The sequence below is a fragment of the Calliphora vicina genome, chromosome 1 (genome assembly GCF_958450345.1).
Source record: "Calliphora vicina chromosome 1, idCalVici1.1, whole genome shotgun sequence".
Taxonomy (NCBI): Eukaryota; Metazoa; Arthropoda; class Insecta; order Diptera; family Calliphoridae; genus Calliphora; species Calliphora vicina.
The window spans coordinates 158665182-158683850 of record NC_088780.1 but is presented as its reverse complement, the minus strand read 5'-3'; the positions used below and the strand labels follow the sequence as shown (position 1 = coordinate 158683850).

Sequence of the window (18669 nt, the reverse complement as noted above, 5' to 3'; positions counted from 1 at the left end):
TTACTATGGCATTATATACGCCATTGGAAATTAATTATGGTGAAGGGTATAACAAATGGTTTTGCTCATATGAGCATGGCAACATCAAAACACATTGATAATACAACACTACTTGTGCCATCTGGCATCATCATCGAGGTGTATGTTTAATCAATCCTTTTCAATATGGCCGTTTTTATAAGTAGCACACACTAAACATATACCACACGGCCTCGAATTCATTGTGTGATTGTGTTCCAATTTTTAACCAACTAGACTCCGCCTATTTGCCTTTATTATTACAAAATTCACGAGAAAAATTACAATAATCAACTGCGTACATTAAAATTAAGTTGTTCTAACTAACAATATGTTTAAACAAATTCAAATAAAATTGATATTGAAATCAATGAAAATGTAAAAATAAAAAGCAAAAGAAAAAAACATCAACCAAGTTGAAAAGGAAAGAAAACGTCCAAGTGAGAGTGTTTTTCACCTGGCTTAAGCCAACAAACCACAACGAAAAGCAATAAAAAAGCAGGAGAATAGAAATAAGAGGAAGAAAATAAATTTATATGAGATTTATTGTTGTTGTTGGTGGAGACCAACGCGATAAACAAGTCAGGAGTAAAGGGGGGCTAACTGATGATGATGATTATTGTGTGAGCGCTACTACAACGACGACGATAACGAACATGCTTGTGCTAGTGTAGTGGAGAGAATTATTTGTTAAAAAGCATTTTAAAAAAAGTGTGTTGTATGTTTCACGAAAATGAAAAAAATTAAACACAAAATTCAAGCTGGTTGATTCATTTGTAAATTGATTTCAAATCACAAAGTTGTTATTGTTTTAAAAGGAGAAAAATTGCTTAAACAAATAAAGAAATATAAATAAAACGTATTTTACTGGTGATTTAATAAAGAAATAAATTTGTAACAAAAGTGTAAAAAGAAAAGATTCGAAAAAAATAAATAAAATTAATACGTGATACATTTTTTAAATATATTTACGAAAAATATAAAGAAAAAAATAAAACAACTTGTTCAATAGTTGGTTTTTTAAAGTTTCTGACCTAAAACAAAAGAAAAAAAAAATTGTGATTAACAATGTTTGTTGATGTGTGCTAAAAAAGGAAAATCAACAACAGCAACAACAGTAATCACAATTATAAAGTGATCTTCATTTGTAATCAACTCCTTTGTAGTTGTTGTTACTTTTTTTATTACATATAATTATTGTTGCTGTGTTTGCAATTCCGTCAACTTTCAATAAAAATGGAAACATTACTTAAATGGTTAAATAAGCCCAAGGTAAGTCAACTCAACTCTACACTAGTCTACACACACCACTCAGCACAAAAACAAAAACAGCAACAACAAAACTTAACATTTTTTTTTTATATAAATTTTTAAGTTGTGTTTTAATTGTATAAATGTATGTGCATTTGTGTGAGCGTGTTTTTTTTTAATATTATTTTAAAGCAGTGTTGCTAAAATAATGTAGTAAATAATGTATTTAAAAATCGCCAATATTGTTATTGTTATTTTGTATAAGGTATTGTTCTTGTAAATAACTTGGCTTAAATGTAGATTTAAAGCAAACCTGCGATATACGAAATTTTATAATGTTTTAAATTTTGAAACTAATGTATGACACTTCACAAAAAAAGTGTTCTGGGCACAAGAATTTTTTAAATTATGTGATTTTAAAACGATCAGCTAAGAAGTGACTGTCGATTTCAAATCACATGTAAATACTTTGTTGCTAACTTTGTAATAAATTGCTTAAATGAATAATTTGATGTATTCTTTAAAATGTTATGTAATAAAATTAGTTTGGGTATAAATCAAGATCAGCGAAACAGCTTGCATATTTATAATTTCTTTGATAGCTCTCATAATTAGAAGCATAATAACCGATATTATAACCGATTATGGCCAATAGGCTAGGTTGTTGAAAATAAATAATAATAAAATATATAAAAAAAAACGGTAATATTTTTGCCTGCTCTCTCTTAGTTTAAGAGTTATATGAATTTAAATCAATACATATAATAGTACATTTCTCATATATTTGGAAAACAAACTGATCGTTATGGGTATCATTGAATAGTGCTTCACAATACCTTTAATATGATATATAATATGGTACAGTTTATTAATATTGTGAACCAAAAATTCACCCCAGAGTTAAAAGTCTCTTCACCCGGCCGAAGGCCGGCAATACAGAAAATGTGAATATTAACAGAAAAAAAATTATGAAAATATAAACTGTTACGGGGATCTTGATTTGTTCCTTATGAAAATATGAACTGTTACTGGCATCTAGATTTGTTCGTTTTTTGTTTAAATTTACAAATATAAAAGCATAAATGGCAACAATAAGTATTTCATTTCGGATATTTAAAGTCACACCCAAAAATGCTAAGATGTGTGATTTATAGAACAGGCAAATATGACACTAAAACAATGAAATCTGGAATTGAAAAATAGATTTTACATACAATTTAACCTTATTTTTAGAATAATCCAGTAAATAATAGCAATAAATAAACTTTTATGCTTTTATTTCATTTGTAATTATCATTAAAAACCATTAATTAAGATGATAAAATTGCATCTTGCAATAGATATTTCAAGATGATAAAATTTTCTATAAAAATCATAGCGTTGTCATCGTTTTTCAAAAATATGTATGTTTTAATAAGCTTTAGGGAGCATTTCAGAAAATTTTGATATACAGAAAAGATGTTTTTAAGAAGCCGGTGTTCGATACACCCATAGCTAAAAATCTCTTCGTCCAGACGAAGCCCGCCAAAACAGAAAAAAATTATAAAAATATAAACGGTTAGTGTGTTGTACTAATCATAGTGCTGCAAATATACTATCGAAAAATAGAGACAAGTTTTTTCAGATTTAATAGTAAGATTTATTTTTTCAAATGTCGCGTTCGATACCGTGGAAATGCCAAATATATACCATAATGTATATAAATAGAATTTATATTAGTAGTTTCGATGTATATTTTTTCTCGAAGCATACAACACAAATTTAATGTTTCTGCTAATGAAAATGCTAAATGCTGCAAATAATACGACTAGTCCATACACGCATGTAAAATATAGCCAATAAGGGACTAGGTCCAACAGTCACCCAAATGTATAAAACATGGTATACCTATTTAACATTACGATGTCCTCGGGCTGGACCATAAAACCCAGCGGAGTATTCTAAAACTACTCCATGGACCACCCCAGTGGATTAGTTTTGCAATTGTGTTAACAGGAGTCGAATCATGTTAATAAGTCGTTTAACTACAAACTTTTGTTTAACAATGATATAGTCCATGTCTGCATTACATTGGACCATGTTGTTATTAATCCATTCTTACTCCTTTTCAACTAAAATGGATCTAAATTTGCAGGGAATTGGAGTTTTTCAGTTCTTTGGCAAAATTATAAAATTGGCAACATTGTTTTTGTATCTGTGTGCAGTTTAGTGTATTTTATTTTTACTTGAAAAAAGTAAATCATCATGTTTATTATACGACGTGTTTTATATTTTTTTCTTTATTACTCTTTTTAAACATTTTCGTGATTTGTTCATTATATTTATTTTATGTAGTTTTGTTTTTTTTTCAATTTTATTTTTGTTTTATGTCTTTGTTTGCACACAAACCCATACATAGATGTTTAATTTCTTATAAATATTTCCCGTTTTTTTGTGATTTGTCAGTTTTGCCTTTGTTGTTGTTATAATTGTTATTATTAAGAAACGTCACAATGAACAACTCCAACAAAAAGTAGCAAAAATAAAAGTAACAATAACAACAAAATATGTGTAGAGAGATAGATAATCAAAACATATTGTTGATTATGTTTATTTTTTGGTTGTGTTTCTTTTCTTATTTACTATGTATTTCTTTTTATTTATTGTTGTTGTTGTTGTTAATTATACATAGTACTATGTATGTATTTATGTATGTATATAAATTTACTTTTATTTTAATTGCGTATTGCGTTTATTTGTTTTTGCCTGCTTTGTTTTTGCTACTTTAACTTTAATTTGTTTTGTTGTCTTTTTTGTTATTTGAATTTTATTGTGTTACGTTTAACAGTAAAAAGGGCAATTGCAAGTGTCAGTAGAGTGTGATACACACACCTATGTATGTACTGTAAAACTAATGTTTGTGTGAGAATTTTATTAAATTTGTTTTACTTTAATTTAAAATTCAATTTCCCTGTTTGTTATTTCATAAACTTGGGGTTTTTTATACAAGTTTTAATTTGAAATTAAACTTGTAAATTGCACACTCCAAAAAATACAAAAAAAACTACGTCATCATACTTGTCTGTCTGTCTGTTTGTTTTTCCTTCATTCATTATTCACTTGATTGAGAGTGAGACTATTTGTTAACAAAAAAGCAGTTCAAATGCATTTAAATTTGTTGTTGTTTATTTAATTTAACTCTCGATGATAAAGACCTTAATTATAACCATGTGATTATAGAGAAATTATACGTAGTTTATATTTTATTAATCAGCTTAAACACAACAAGGGTTTTGCAAATGAAAAGTAACACAAACAAATTTATTTTCTTTTGTACTGGAGTAAGGTCTAGGAAGGGGGAGAGGGTGCTGATGATTCATGTTTTTTTTTGTTGTTTTATTTATAAAGCAATTTTCATTTTAATCTACGTAATCTATCTACTTGCATGTTAAACTTTTCGTGGTAATGCCCATTTTTCTCGTTCATTGTCATACTCATTTGTTTTCTATGTAAAATTTTCCTACTTAGAAATTAAATCCATAGTGTTAAATATTTAAACGATTTGTAAATAACTGTGTGAAGTGAAATTTAATTTTGATTTAGTTTTACAGAAGCTTATCACATGTAAATAGACTAATTAATATAGGTCGCTCATCTCAAAAGGAAAAATACATGTTCAATTGTATAACTACACATTATGAGGGCAATGTGAAAAGTTATTTCAATTTAGTTATTAGGAGGATTATATATACTCGCATATATTGAGTGACAATATAATGGAAACTCTTTCTGAAAACTATATTCCATACATTTTGTCCAACATTTCTCCAATTGTTTTATCCTTTCCACAAAATAACATTTCGAAGTCATCAGAATAGGTAGGTATTTGTTTGTTAGAAGATTTAACAAACTATTCAATTGAAACGGCACATAATAATATTCTCCATTGATTGTTTTTGATCTCTGGTGTGTTGTGGTGGATCCACGTTTCGTTCACGGTTACGAATCGGCGCAAAAACTCGTCCATATTGCGGTTAAACAATTCCAAATATGTAGTACACCTGCGAAATTGTCTCGCGATTGCGTGAGCATACCCAAGTGATCATTCAAAATTGAAACCACTGAGCCATGGCTTCCACAATCTCTCGCCATTCAATCTCCGATCTGCCAACACGATAGAAACCTCCACTGGACATCCAGAACGTTCGACAAAGATCAGTAAATCACCATTTTTACCATTGAAATTACTGGTGCAGAGTTCGCAAAGTATTTATAAAATTTGGTATTGATCTGAGTGATGTTTATTTTCTGCAAAAAATAACGCTTAATGAGCACACGAAATTAAATTTTTTCGATTTTTTCCTCAAGTCACGCCGCGTGACTCTAAATGACGCAGCTATTCAAATTTTGACAGGTGTCAACTGACAGATGGCTGTTGACAGAAGGACTGTTGTCCTTTCAGTTAAGAGATGGGGAATTCTATAAACCACGTATTTCTACTTATTTTTTGTATCAATGTGTATAGCAGTAAAAACTTAATATTTGGGAAGACCTCGTAGAACTACTCCAAGAATTATTCCCTGGGATGTTATCAATATTCTAAAATTGGAAATTAGTTCTCGACCTCTTATCCGCAGTGCAAATGAGGCTGGTGTTGGTTGCTATCGCTCCGCTGGTATTTCTCAAAGATAGGGTTGCTTTAATTAACCAATGTAATCAAAAACACAACATATGGCTCGGAATGCCGAAAGAAGCGCAAGAGATCGTACGTGAAGTCCGGCGCTAAGCTAATTTATTGTATTTATTTATGATCTGCTAAAATCTGACCAGACCATCACAGGGAACCTGTACGAGCATTGGGTGAAAAACGTTTAGAATATGCGGCCACGTACACACGGCCGCGTAATGCAATATCTGTTAAGAACAATTAAGAAAGAAGTGGTTGAGAAGTTTTGCCTCACCCGCCTTATAGTACAGATCTTGCCCAGTCCGACTACTTATTGTTTCGGTCGATGCAAAACGCTTTCTCTGGGATACGCTTCACTTCAGAACAGAGAATCCGTATTGGCTTAATTCGTTCTTGGCCTCAAAAGAGGAGCAATTTTTTTTGGCTCGGAATCCATATATTGCCAGAAATAGGGGAATAGGTAATAATGCGTCCAAGTAAGAGAATTGTGAATATAGTTTTTTTTGGTGAATTTTGATTTTTTGAAAAATTATTAATTTTTTTAATTTTTTTTTAAATTAACATTTTTATTTCTTTAAAATTGGTTATTTTTAAAAAATTTTAGATTTTTTAAAAATTGATAATTTTTTGGAAAAAATAAATTTTTTTTGCTAAATTTTTATAAAATTGTAGTTTATTGTGAAATTTTTTAAGGGAAATAACCTGACATCAAAAAAAAATCTTTTCTGTTTCTGTCAATCACTAACCAAAAATGTTATCTTATAAATTTAACTTCCGGAAGTTAATTTAAAATTAAAAAAGGATATTGTATTCATTTCCCTATCTATAAAGATCCAGAAGATGCACTATAAAGCCAATATCTAAGTTTAGATAATTCAACAAAACTGACAACTAATATAATTTTATAGTGTTTGTTTTTAAGGATTTTTTGCCCACTTTCGTCTTTGTTCCTTTACTAGCTTCACTTTTTATTGCTATACATATTTTTCATTGAAATAAGCACATTCTACTTTCTTTGAACAGATCTTCTTAACATTGAAATTTGTCATTAGAAGTCAGTCTAATCTCCTAGTTTAGTTGGTTGTTATCTGCTAGTCTAGAAGTTCTTTATGGAATAAATAATTTATGCTAAATATAAACAAATAAACAAAATAAAAAGAAGGAAATTATTTTGCCCCCTATTAAAATTAGGAATAACCTTAATCATTGTCAAATACTTAAATTTAACCAAATTTAATATCAATTTGCAAAAATGTTTTCAATCAATGATAATTAAAGAACCATTTAAACATATGTTTTGCTTTTATTTTCTTGTTCTGTTGTATTCTATGGAAAACCCAATGTCATTGAGAGAGTATGTTGTTGAGCTGAAGAAAAAAAAAGATGTCAAGGTGATAAAATGAAGGAGAAACCGAACGATTTCAATGTTTTTAATGTGCAAATGATGCACGAATATATACAGGATATTAACTATGACGCAAATAACATACTACTATTATACTGTAATTATTACTATTAATAAAACAAAGAATCTATTAAAATATTAAAATAGATAAATGTAATTATACACAATATTTAAATGAACAACAATAACAAGTGAATTGTCATAGCTTAATGACAATATAAACAATATAAATTTATAAAAAAAGACTTTATTAAATGCCTTAAAGTTCAAGTTGTTATTTCGAAAGCTTTAATTTATTTTAAAACATTCCAAATCTCAGCTTAAAACAACTTTCAGAATATTTTATTTATTTCTTTTAAATAATTGAATTCCTTTAACGTAAAATTGTTTTGAATATTTGTTTAAAAATAAAATAAGATTCCAATTATATTAAAATTAGTACGTAAATGTAAACACATGTTTATTGGAAAACTACCTTTAAAATGAGTTTCAACAAACCAATTAAATTTAATTCATTTATGCAAACCAGAAAAACAAAACAATAAGTTATTGTGTTTTTATCTTACTTTAACAACAATAATTGCCCCCATAATTATAAACTGCATGCAAATGTTAAGTTGTTGTTTATTGTTTACAAACTCTCTAAAGCCATATAATTTTCTTTTCAGGCTGACGATAAATCGCTATTGGCTCGGTTTTTTCATGCAGATCGGGCTCTAGCTGCCGTGGCTAGTGAATTAGATAGTTTCGATGGACGAGCCGAGCCCGATAGATGTTCACGTTTGGTATCCAGATTACGCCAGGGACAGGTAAGTCTCTGAGAGTACGCAACTGGTTCACATTTCTTCTATTTTCGATTTTACTTTAACTTTCAAGGATAAGGTATTGGCCATTACCAATTTGATCATCGAAGAGTTGTTGGGCGATGAACGTGATCAACGTGCATTTCGTGCCAAGTTTCCCGAAGAAGTTTTGCAAGAAAATTTAGCTGGCCAATTGTGGTTTGGTGCTGAATGTCTTGCCGCTGGTTCATCGATAATGAATCGTGAGCAAGAGAGTAAAGAAATGCGTCCCTTAGCCGAAGCAGTAACTCGTAGTCTGAATAATGTACGTTATTTGCTGCGCGATCAGTGTTTGCGTAATAATGTGCCGAATAGCGAGCGCTTGAATTTGGATAAAAACGATGCGGCCACCGAACAGTTGTATGAGAGTTTAAAACGTTTCGATCGTTTGTTTGCTGAGTTCGAATGGCGCTATGTGAGCGCCATGGTTCAAGTGAAATCGAAGGAGGAATATGAAATGCAAGAATTAATATGTGTTCTATGCTCGGAGACATTGCAGAGAGCTTTAAAGCTGGGCCTGTTGGAGCAGGATAAAGTTGATGCATTTGATCCGGCCTTAATGTTTTCCATACCAAGGCTGGCCATTGTTTCGGGTCTGGTTATATATCCCGATGGTCCACTTAACATGGATATGCCGGCCGAACAATTGTCCGAAATGTTTCGGCCTTTTCGAGCAATTTTGCTAAAAGTTCGTGATTATTTGCGAAATCTTAATGAAACTGAATTGTATTATTTGGAACGTTTATTGTGTACGAATGAGGAAATCAGTTTAAAGGTGAGTTGAATAAAAATACTATTTCTTTCTAAAATTGAGGGTTCAGTTTAATATGCAGGGGTTCTCATATAGCAATTCTGTTTCGTTGGAGTCCATAGAGTACGGAAATATTGATAGAATTGCTATATGAGAACCCCTGCATATTTTTGGTGTATCATAGTGTAATTAAAAGTAAATCCATTAACATATTTTCAAATCAAATTTGTGTTTTATTTTTAGGACACTTTAAACTCAAAAGATGCTGCCCCAGTAGCTGCCGACAATAATAATACCAAAAGTAGCAAATATAGTGAAAATTCTCCCAATGAAAATGCCGAGAATGCGGGTTCACTGAAAACCACCACAACTACCTCTAAATTGCAGCACAAGTCATCTTCTACGTCGTCTTCATCGTGTAAAACATTCAAAACAAAACCAACGAGAAGAGCTGACAGTCCTTCGCCAGCACCGTCCACAAGCAGTAGTTCATCGTCTGATGACTGTTCCACCTACAATACGCCCGTGTCATCAACACCTTCCTCGCCTAGATCTACGCATTCATTGGTTTCAACTACATCAGTTGGCAATGAGAGTAATGGCACCACCTCTCCCGACAGTTGGATCGATGATGACGACGACGACGACGTTGACGACAACAACGATGAAGAAGGCGACTTAGGTAAAGATAATTTCTTGGTGGCACGCGACGATGATGATGATCATTATGCGGACGATGATGATTCTGATATTAATGGTGACGTTGACAATGAAAGAAGCGAAAATGAAGACCATGATGAAGGGAATGAGAACATTTATAATTATGAGAGTGTAGTAGAAGGGATCATTAATCTGGAAAATACAGTAGATCAGCTTATAAATCTGGAAATGGCCTCGGCTGATTGTGCCACGGGTTATTTAATTTCCAATACTACTTTGGGTAATTTGTTACAACCCCAAGAGGTGCCTTTAACCGATAATTTCATAGTCAGTGATTCTGATTTGCCTGCAAATGAGGATGATTTGAATGACAACGTGGATGTGGAACTGCCTAGTACCAGTGCCAAGGCCTTAACCGGCACAACCAGACAACAACAACAACAAATGGAAAAAGAAAATCACGATAATAATAATTCTGCCACCACAGCTAGTTTAAGTTTACAGGACTCTGAAGAAATCTCTGTATCACAACAAAGTTCCACTAATAATCCTTCCTCCGAAACGACTACCACAACAACATCGTCGTGTACACGACGCAGACGTTACAGCAGCGATCAGCAGCACAGCAGTAAGTCTCAGACCCAACAAGTCTGTACTAAAGATCACACACGATCTCATCGTCATCACCATAGACATCATCACCATCATCATCATCACAACCATCATACACATTCAACACCGTCAACGACCAATCGCAACAGCAGTACAATCCAGCCCAACCAAAGTCATCACAGGCATCGTGCGCATCATGTCCATGCACACGGTCATGGTCACCATCATCGTCGACCACATCGTCATGGTGGCGATAAACCACAACATACATCAGCGCTACAATGCGATGAATGTGTGGCTGGTGGCAGCAGTAGTGCAACTAAAGATGATTCTACTATCGAGCATAGTAAAGTTAAATCTTCGATTGGTGTTTTGGACATAGAAACTCCCTCGTCGTCATCATCGTTGCTGGATGATAATAAATCGACTGTTAGGTTGTCGGGGAGAACGAAATTTAAGTGAGTATTTGATTTATACAAGTATATATATATTCTGCATCGTTATAGATAGCGGTGTCGATATAGCCATGTCCGTCAGTCTGTTGAAATCAACTTTCCGAAGAGAAAATTTAAAAATTGTAACTTAAATATCTTTTTCCGATCGACCGGTACCTTTTCGACCTTACTATTGTGATTCCCTTCAAGAGTTAGATACAAAGAAAATATATGCCATTCCTAAAAAAGGGACATAGAGAAAATAATGAAGAAGAAAGTTCTTAGAGATAGCAAAAGGAGAAACAAAAAGAAAAATCCAAATCTGTGTAAAGAGTAAAAAGTGGTTACTGATTTGAATTCACCGTAGAATATCCTGATAAAACCTAGTATGTCACCCAATTTACAACCGGCATCACTCCAAAGTTCATCTAAAAATCTATTATCTAGCCATTTAAATCTATGACTCTGTAGTCTCGGGCATCGGCACATAATGCGTTCTACTGTGTCTAGCTCCTCTACATCCCCACACTCTCTACAAAAATCGTATGTGCTATTATTCCATTTCCCTTCAAAGGCCCCATTTTAACAGTGACCGGTTGTCACTCCTACTAGAATTCTCAGACTACACCTATCCAATCCAATTAGTGTTTTGGTTGCCTTTGCATTCAGTTTCGGACAAAAGGCCTGGGACACTTGACAATCGGTCCTACTATTCCTGGATTGGTTGGTGGAGTCACGGAATCTTTAAAATATCAGCCTGTAGTAGTGACAAATAGGAAATTTTACTCCCCGGTGTCATGGTCCGGATCTTAGCCATGTCTGGCCAGTTCATCAACTACGTTGCAGTGCCCTTGAACTCTACACAATCTGATTACGTAGTGTACCAATAACTTTTTAACAGCTCTCCTGCAGTTCTCCACTTTGATAGAATGTATTAAATTACATTTCAAAGGTTTAAGTGCGTCATACATTTTTTTCGAAATGGTTTTAAATCCGTAGTTTTTATTCCGATCGATTTAGTTTTAGGTTCTTCAGATTCCGTGTAACTTATTAATTATAAAAATATTAAATAATTTATATTAAAACAAAAGATAAAGATATAAAAATTTTAGAAAAACAAATAATTACAAAGAAATATCAATTCCACTTTGAAAACTGAAAGTGGTTTCATTCCGGAAGAAATTTTCGTTTTACTTTTTCTGATAAATTGTCACTACAGACCCCCCTGTGATGACTATGGTAAATATCATTAAAATTGGAACTTAAAGTCATTATATTTTCTAATGATAATTTATATAAAATTGAGTTTGGTAGTGTTTACTCTAAATAAATGTTTACAAATATCAATACAACAAATTAATCAGTTGATATTTTGGTATTAAACAAATAGAATTTTATAAATAAATTGATTAAATACTATAAGACCTCAATTTTGTATAATTATAAACTTATTTTTATCAGTAAAAATAAATATAAAACCAAATATTTATTATCTATACAAATAATCTCTAATAATGTGAATCATAGACATTAGAACAAAGCAATTTAAATAAAATAAAACTTAGTTTTTATTTGTTTGTTTTATTATCTTTATTTCGTTTTTATCTGTTCTTATCATATTGTTGTCTTTTCTCTCTTTCTCTCTATTATAGACACACGGAAAATTTACTACATCGTCTGTTTGTGTGTATTGCCGGCGTTGCCGATCAATTGCAAACAAATTTTGCCTTTGACTTGCGTCAAATACTGCGTAGTGTTTTCCTAATGAACATGTCACCGGCTCAAGAAGAGTTGGACATACCCGAAAAGCCCAAAGATAATGAATTGTTTGAGTTTAGGGCTTCCGAAAATGATGTGATACAAGAGAGTGCCGGTTCCAGTCAAAGTATTTATTCGGCCGAAGAGGTCAATCCCGAGGGTGATAATCAATCGAACAGTAGCAATGGCAGCAGCAGTAGCAGCAACAATACGAGCAGTAGTAGTAATGAAGGCAATAGAGCCTATCGCCATTCTACGGGTACGGCGGTAACTACTACTACTAATGCTGTAATGAATGACGATACAGCCGCTGCTAATCAACGACAACAAATCGAGCGTAGTCGTAGTCTAGATAATCAAGAATGCCCCACAACAATTGTCGCTCAACAAACACAACAAAGACAGCAATTACGTCAGCAGCATCATCATAATCATGTATTTCGCAATCGCTATAATTCGACTGGCAGTAATTCGCCCTCAATATCATCTTCGGAAAATAGTTCACCCATTTGTGAACGTTCCACAAATACAACGAACCGCAGAGTATCAGAATCGAATGCCAATTCGATACAACAGCCGCAACAACAGCAAATAAATACAACATCTCCGGTACACTTGTCACCACCCGCCTGGATACCAGATCAAAAGGCTCCACGCTGTATGTCCTGTAACACTCCATTTACTGCATTTAGACGTCGTCATCACTGCCGTAATTGTGGTGGTGTATTTTGTGGTGTTTGTTCGAACAACTCCACGCCTCTACCAAAATATGGTCTCACCAAAGCGGTACGCGTTTGTCGTTCCTGTTATGCCCATGAACTTAGTTCGTCTGCTCTCAATCAAAATCACCATCATAACCATAACCACCACAATAACCACCACTCTCAGTTAGTTAGTCAAGCAACAACAAACACAACCAACAACGAACCTCGTTTACGTCGTCCTGCTAGAGCTATTAATTAGTAGAGAAATTTTATACAAACATTTTGTGTGTTTTTTTTTATTATTTATATGATTAATTATAGTAATAATTAATATTGTTTGATAATATTACAATTATTATTATTATTCCTTTCAGTTTTTATTTGTGCGTTGCAGTTTGGTAACAAAGTTATTAAATTTTTTTTTATTTGTATATAAAATATTTTAGAAAATTTCACTAAATTTTTGGTGCTGAAAAATTTAAATTTTTATTTTAATATATTTTTTTTTTTAAATTGTAAATTTTGTTGAAATGATTACGTATATTTTTTTTTAAATAATGTATTATAACAATTTTCACAATTAAAATATTGAATACCATGTTTTTCGCTAACATTTTTTTTTTCGAAATTTCAAAATTTTTAATACAGATAAAACTTCGTATACGAAATTTTCAATATATTCAAATAAATTTTCAAAATTTAATTTTATTAATTTTCGCAATTTGATTCGAACATAAAATATGTAATTCAAAATTTATTTTCGAAATTAATTTTCTTGAAAATTTTTATTTATTATTAAATTCAATTTTTAGTCTGCCAATATTAAGATAATTGTACAATTCACAAAAAAAACAAAGCAATTACAAAATTATACACATACATCGATTCATCAATACAACAACACCGGTTGTGACAAATGTTTCAACAATATTTCAATATTTTCAAAGTAAAATTATGGAAAACTATTTACAAAATAATCATTCAATTCGATTCAAAGGAACACATTGTCGAATTATAAATTCGAAATTCATATATATTGTTTTATACACACAAATTTTGAATATTTTTAAATTGTAACTCAATTCGAAAATGAAAATGTTCGAGTTTGCATGTTAAATACACTGTACTTCGAAAGAATATCCTTTCGAATCAAATGATAAAGTAAAGCCCCTAATTATTATAAAAAAAATTTTCAAAATGTGTTCTATTTGAAATATTGGGTCGGAATATATGTCTGTATGTGTGTGATTTATAAATGAAGATTTAAATTTTACCCAAAATTATATCTGCAATTTTCAATATTTTTTAATTCAATTAAAATATTTTTTAATTTTATGAAAAATTTTATTTTTTCATATATCGTTATTTTAATAACGATATCATATTTTATGACAATTTTAATAGAAGAAATTTGAATACGAAATTTTCGTAATTTTTCTTCAAATTTGAATACGAAATTTTCATATTTTTTTTTCGAAATTTCTAAATTTTTATCCAGACACAATTTCGTATACGAAATTTTCAATATATTCAAAGAAATTTTCCAAAATTTTATATTTTAACAAAATTTCGAAATCAATAAAACTAAAATTTTATTTTAAAGTAATCAATGCTTCGAATACGAAATTGTAATTTAAAAATTGTTTTCGAAATTAGAATAATGTTTTCTACAAAATGTATGTTTATGTCAGAGCTGTAAATGAATCATTAATTTTTGAATTAATTCGTGAATCATTCACACAAAAAAAAATGAATTGAATGAAAGTTGAGTCAATTCAAATAAATTTTGGTAAAAATGAATTACAATTCATTTCCAATTCAAATGAATTGCAATTCGTTTCCAATTCAATTGAATTTGTAGAACGAATTTCAATTCATTTCTAATTCAAATGAATTAGTCAAAGTGAATTGCAATCATTTCCAGTTCATTTGAATTGATTTTTAATTCAATTCATTTTACAGATTTATTTGAATTGGAAATAAATTTAAATTCATTCAATTCTCTTTGTTGTGAAAAAATTAATTCAAAATTTAGCTAATTCGTAACGAATTCAAAACAAAAAAGAATAATTCATTTACAGTTCTGGTTGTATTATTATATTAAATTTTTAATTTGCTTATACTAAGATAATGTTTCATTAATTTCAATATTTTCAAAGTAAAGTTTTTGTGAATAAAAAAGAAAACATTGTGGTATAACAAATTAAGCGGGGTTATTCCCTAGACAAGCAATCTATCTGTATTAAAATATTACTTCATACTTAAGTTTTGAATGTTTTGTAAACTGGCGAAAATAATAATGTTCAAATTTGTATATTGTTTTTGAATCGAATGACAAAGTAATCCTCTAATGATTATGGAAAATTGAATTCAAAAAGAAATTATATGAATAACATTTGGAAATTATAAAATGTTTTATGTTGAATCGAATTTTTTAGTGGAATCGAAACACATTTTAATATTGGCAAATATATGCAAATTGTTTGACAATCAAGGTTTTGATATTAAATAAAAATTTTATAGATATCTTTTTTAGATCTGGTGACATGTTAAACATTGTCTGCTTTTACACAGGGCAATTTTTCTTGCGCAAGTCTAGAGTTTATAGGAGAGAGAGGCAAGAAGAAAGAAGAGGGGTACACACTTGCTTGTACTGGCAAGTCTCTTCAATTCTCTTTTGTTTTCTCATTTTCAATATGGCGTCTATTAGGTTTTGACATACAAAATTGCTCACAGACTTGCTGTGTGTAAACAGACGAGCAAGTTTAAAAAGGAATCGACGAGACTTGCTTCAAGTAAACTTGCCCTGTGTAAAAGCAGACATTGAAATATAAGAAAAATTTTGAATTTAAAATGGAAATTTCCTAGATAAGAGTATGAATATAAATAAGTTAAATAGCTATTTTTGAAACTTAAACATTTCGTTAAAACTATTTTATATATTTTTTATTTTTGTATTAAAAATCTTGCAAATAACATCTAAATGAATTAAGCAAATCAAAAATCAATTGAAATTTTCTAAAATATTGTATACATTCATTAACTTACAAGTGAATACATACATATGTGTTGAAAAGTTTTCTTTAATTACATTACAATAATCTGTAAATTATTATTGTTTTAAAAGCAACAGTCATTGTCGATTATTACATAATTATCATCTCTCAAATATTATTTGGGTTTTGGGTTTTAAATATTTCTTCTTTTCTTTTCACTCTCTTCTCTCTCTCCTTAAGCTTTATAAATGTGTTATTTTTTTGTTTTGTATAATTTTCTAATATTATTTCAATTTATTAAACATAAAAACAACTTGTATACTAATTTACATTATAGCTTAAATACAATTTACAATTGTTTCGTTTTTGTTTTCTTTTTTTTATTATTATAATAATTATTATTTTATTTTTATTTAATAGGACTTTACACAATATGAAAATGTGTAGTAAAATGTTTAGTGTATTTTAGTGAAAAACAAAACAAACCAACAAAAAAAAAAAAAAAACTGAAAAAATGTATGTATAATCTTAAATCAATGTGTATATTTACTTTTTTACATAAGACAATTAGACAATAACAAATTAAAATTTGTTGTAAAACTTATTAAAAAAAAAAATTAATTAAAAAAACTATAATTTGTATTTTTTATTAATTTGTCTTAGGTAAGTTGCAAACACCCACCCACTAGCTTAGGGAAATACTCGTTACACACGGGGCCAAAGATAGTAGTCAACTTAGCAGTGTTGGCAGAATAATTTCGCTCGCAAGACCTGGGGCCAAATTACCACTTTCTTGATCGAATAATTTCGAAAGCGAAATTATAATAAAATCTCAAATATATCGATAATTCTGCACCAGTTTTTTACATTATTACATCAAAAAATCTCTTTACGGTTCCCTGAAGCAAATAAAGAGCCTACAGTTCACAAAATAGTCCTTGAAATGGCGGATAGCAAGTGGTCATACTACAGCAAACGCTCTGATTCATTCTTTTAACCAGTGAGTATTTGCCACACTTCTCAACACGACTCATAATTTAAGGATCAATTTTGAGAGCGAAATTATAAGAAAATGTATCTTGCTACTTTTTTTCCATGACACTGGAGCATAAATAACGCTAAATTTTACCGATGGTATGGATTATGTTGGCTTTGAGGCTATGGCTTCTTTGCATAGACTTGAGACTTAAGAAAATCCACACAACAAATAGTCTAACGGGGTCAAATCGTAAGATCTCGGTGCCCAGTTCACATCACCTCCACGTGAGATGATCATGTCCTCAGTTCGCTTGTGCAGAATGTCCAATGCGGCATGATCTGTGTGTCACGTAGCGCCGCCCTGTTGAAACCACATTTCTTTGGTGTCGAAATCATTCAGTTTAGGCCAAAACAAATTGGTAATCATCGAGCTATAGCGCTCACAGTTGACGGTGATGACCTGGACAACGTCGTTCTCAATGAAATATAGACCGATAAAGCCGCCAGTCCAAATTTCATACCAAACATTGAACGCTCCTGGATCTCATGTGGTTTGGTATGGTCCTATATTCGACAAGTTTGTTGACGTACTTATTCATCCAGAAATGAGCATCATATCTGCAAATGATTTTTATACCCTTCACCTTTGTGTCATTCCGTTTGTAATTTCCATAATATAATTTTCCGTCCCTATAAAGTGTATATATTCTGGATCCCTATAGATATCGGAGTCGATTAAGCCATGTCGTTCTGTCTGTCTGTTGAAATCAACTTTCTGAAGCCCCCAAATAACTTACATACACGATTCATACAACTTTATCTCCGGAATTCTTTAAAATTGGTCCACAAATGGCTGAGATTTAAGGTAAAAACCAGGACAACCTCGATTTTTACCTATTTTTGACCTATATCTGGATTACTAAGTCATTAATATAGACAATATGGATATCTAATGACCTTTGCAACAAAAAAGTAATTTTTAACCCGTATTTTTTTTCACCAAAAGTTTTTATTTCGCTAAATATTAAAAAAACAAAAATAAAATTTTTAAAATTTAAAAAAACAATTCGAAAATTTTTTTTTTCCAAAAAATTAAAAAACCACTTTGGAAAAAAAAATAAATTTTGTTTATCTAAAAATATTTAAAATTTTTATTTTGAAGTATAATTTGGTGAAGAGTATATAAGATTCGGCACAGCCGAATATAGCTCTCTTACTTGTTTTTAGTAATACATTCTCACCAACTCATCAACTGAGTTAGGTTTTTGACAGAAGAGTTTTCGATCTATGAGTATTTATCTATGGTTTTGTATATGATTATTAACACAAAAGTGAAATTTTTGTTAATGAAATGTATTAAAAATTTGAGAAAAACAAATAATTACAAACAATTTAATATCAATTCCAATTAGAAATTTATTTAACTTTTGATCGGAATGGAATTACGTCATACGGCAAATATGTAAATCAAATAATAGTTATTTCAAATGCAAATTTGGATGGAATTATAAAAATAAAGGAAAAGTTTAGGAAATCAGATGAAAAATCTGCAGTGAGATTAATTGTCAATGGAATGGACTTCACAATTATGTTT

General features: G+C 30.6%; 2 protein-coding genes across 2 annotated transcripts in view; one reads left to right on the top strand and one right to left on the bottom strand.

The window, feature by feature from the left end:
* The window catches only part of Map205 (Microtubule-associated protein 205), a 395519-nt gene that overhangs the window by 338666 nt on the left and 38184 nt on the right, over positions 1 to 18669 (bottom strand). The window lies entirely within an intron of this gene.
* Positions 175 to 16733, top strand: LOC135964214 (lateral signaling target protein 2 homolog). Its single transcript, XM_065516372.1, has 5 exons — positions 175 to 1290; positions 8009 to 8149; positions 8217 to 8957; positions 9177 to 10663; positions 12292 to 16733. Exons 1-5 carry the CDS (start codon positions 1255 to 1257, stop codon positions 13358 to 13360), a joined length of 3474 nt encoding a protein of 1157 aa, XP_065372444.1. The 5' UTR covers positions 175 to 1254; the 3' UTR covers positions 13361 to 16733.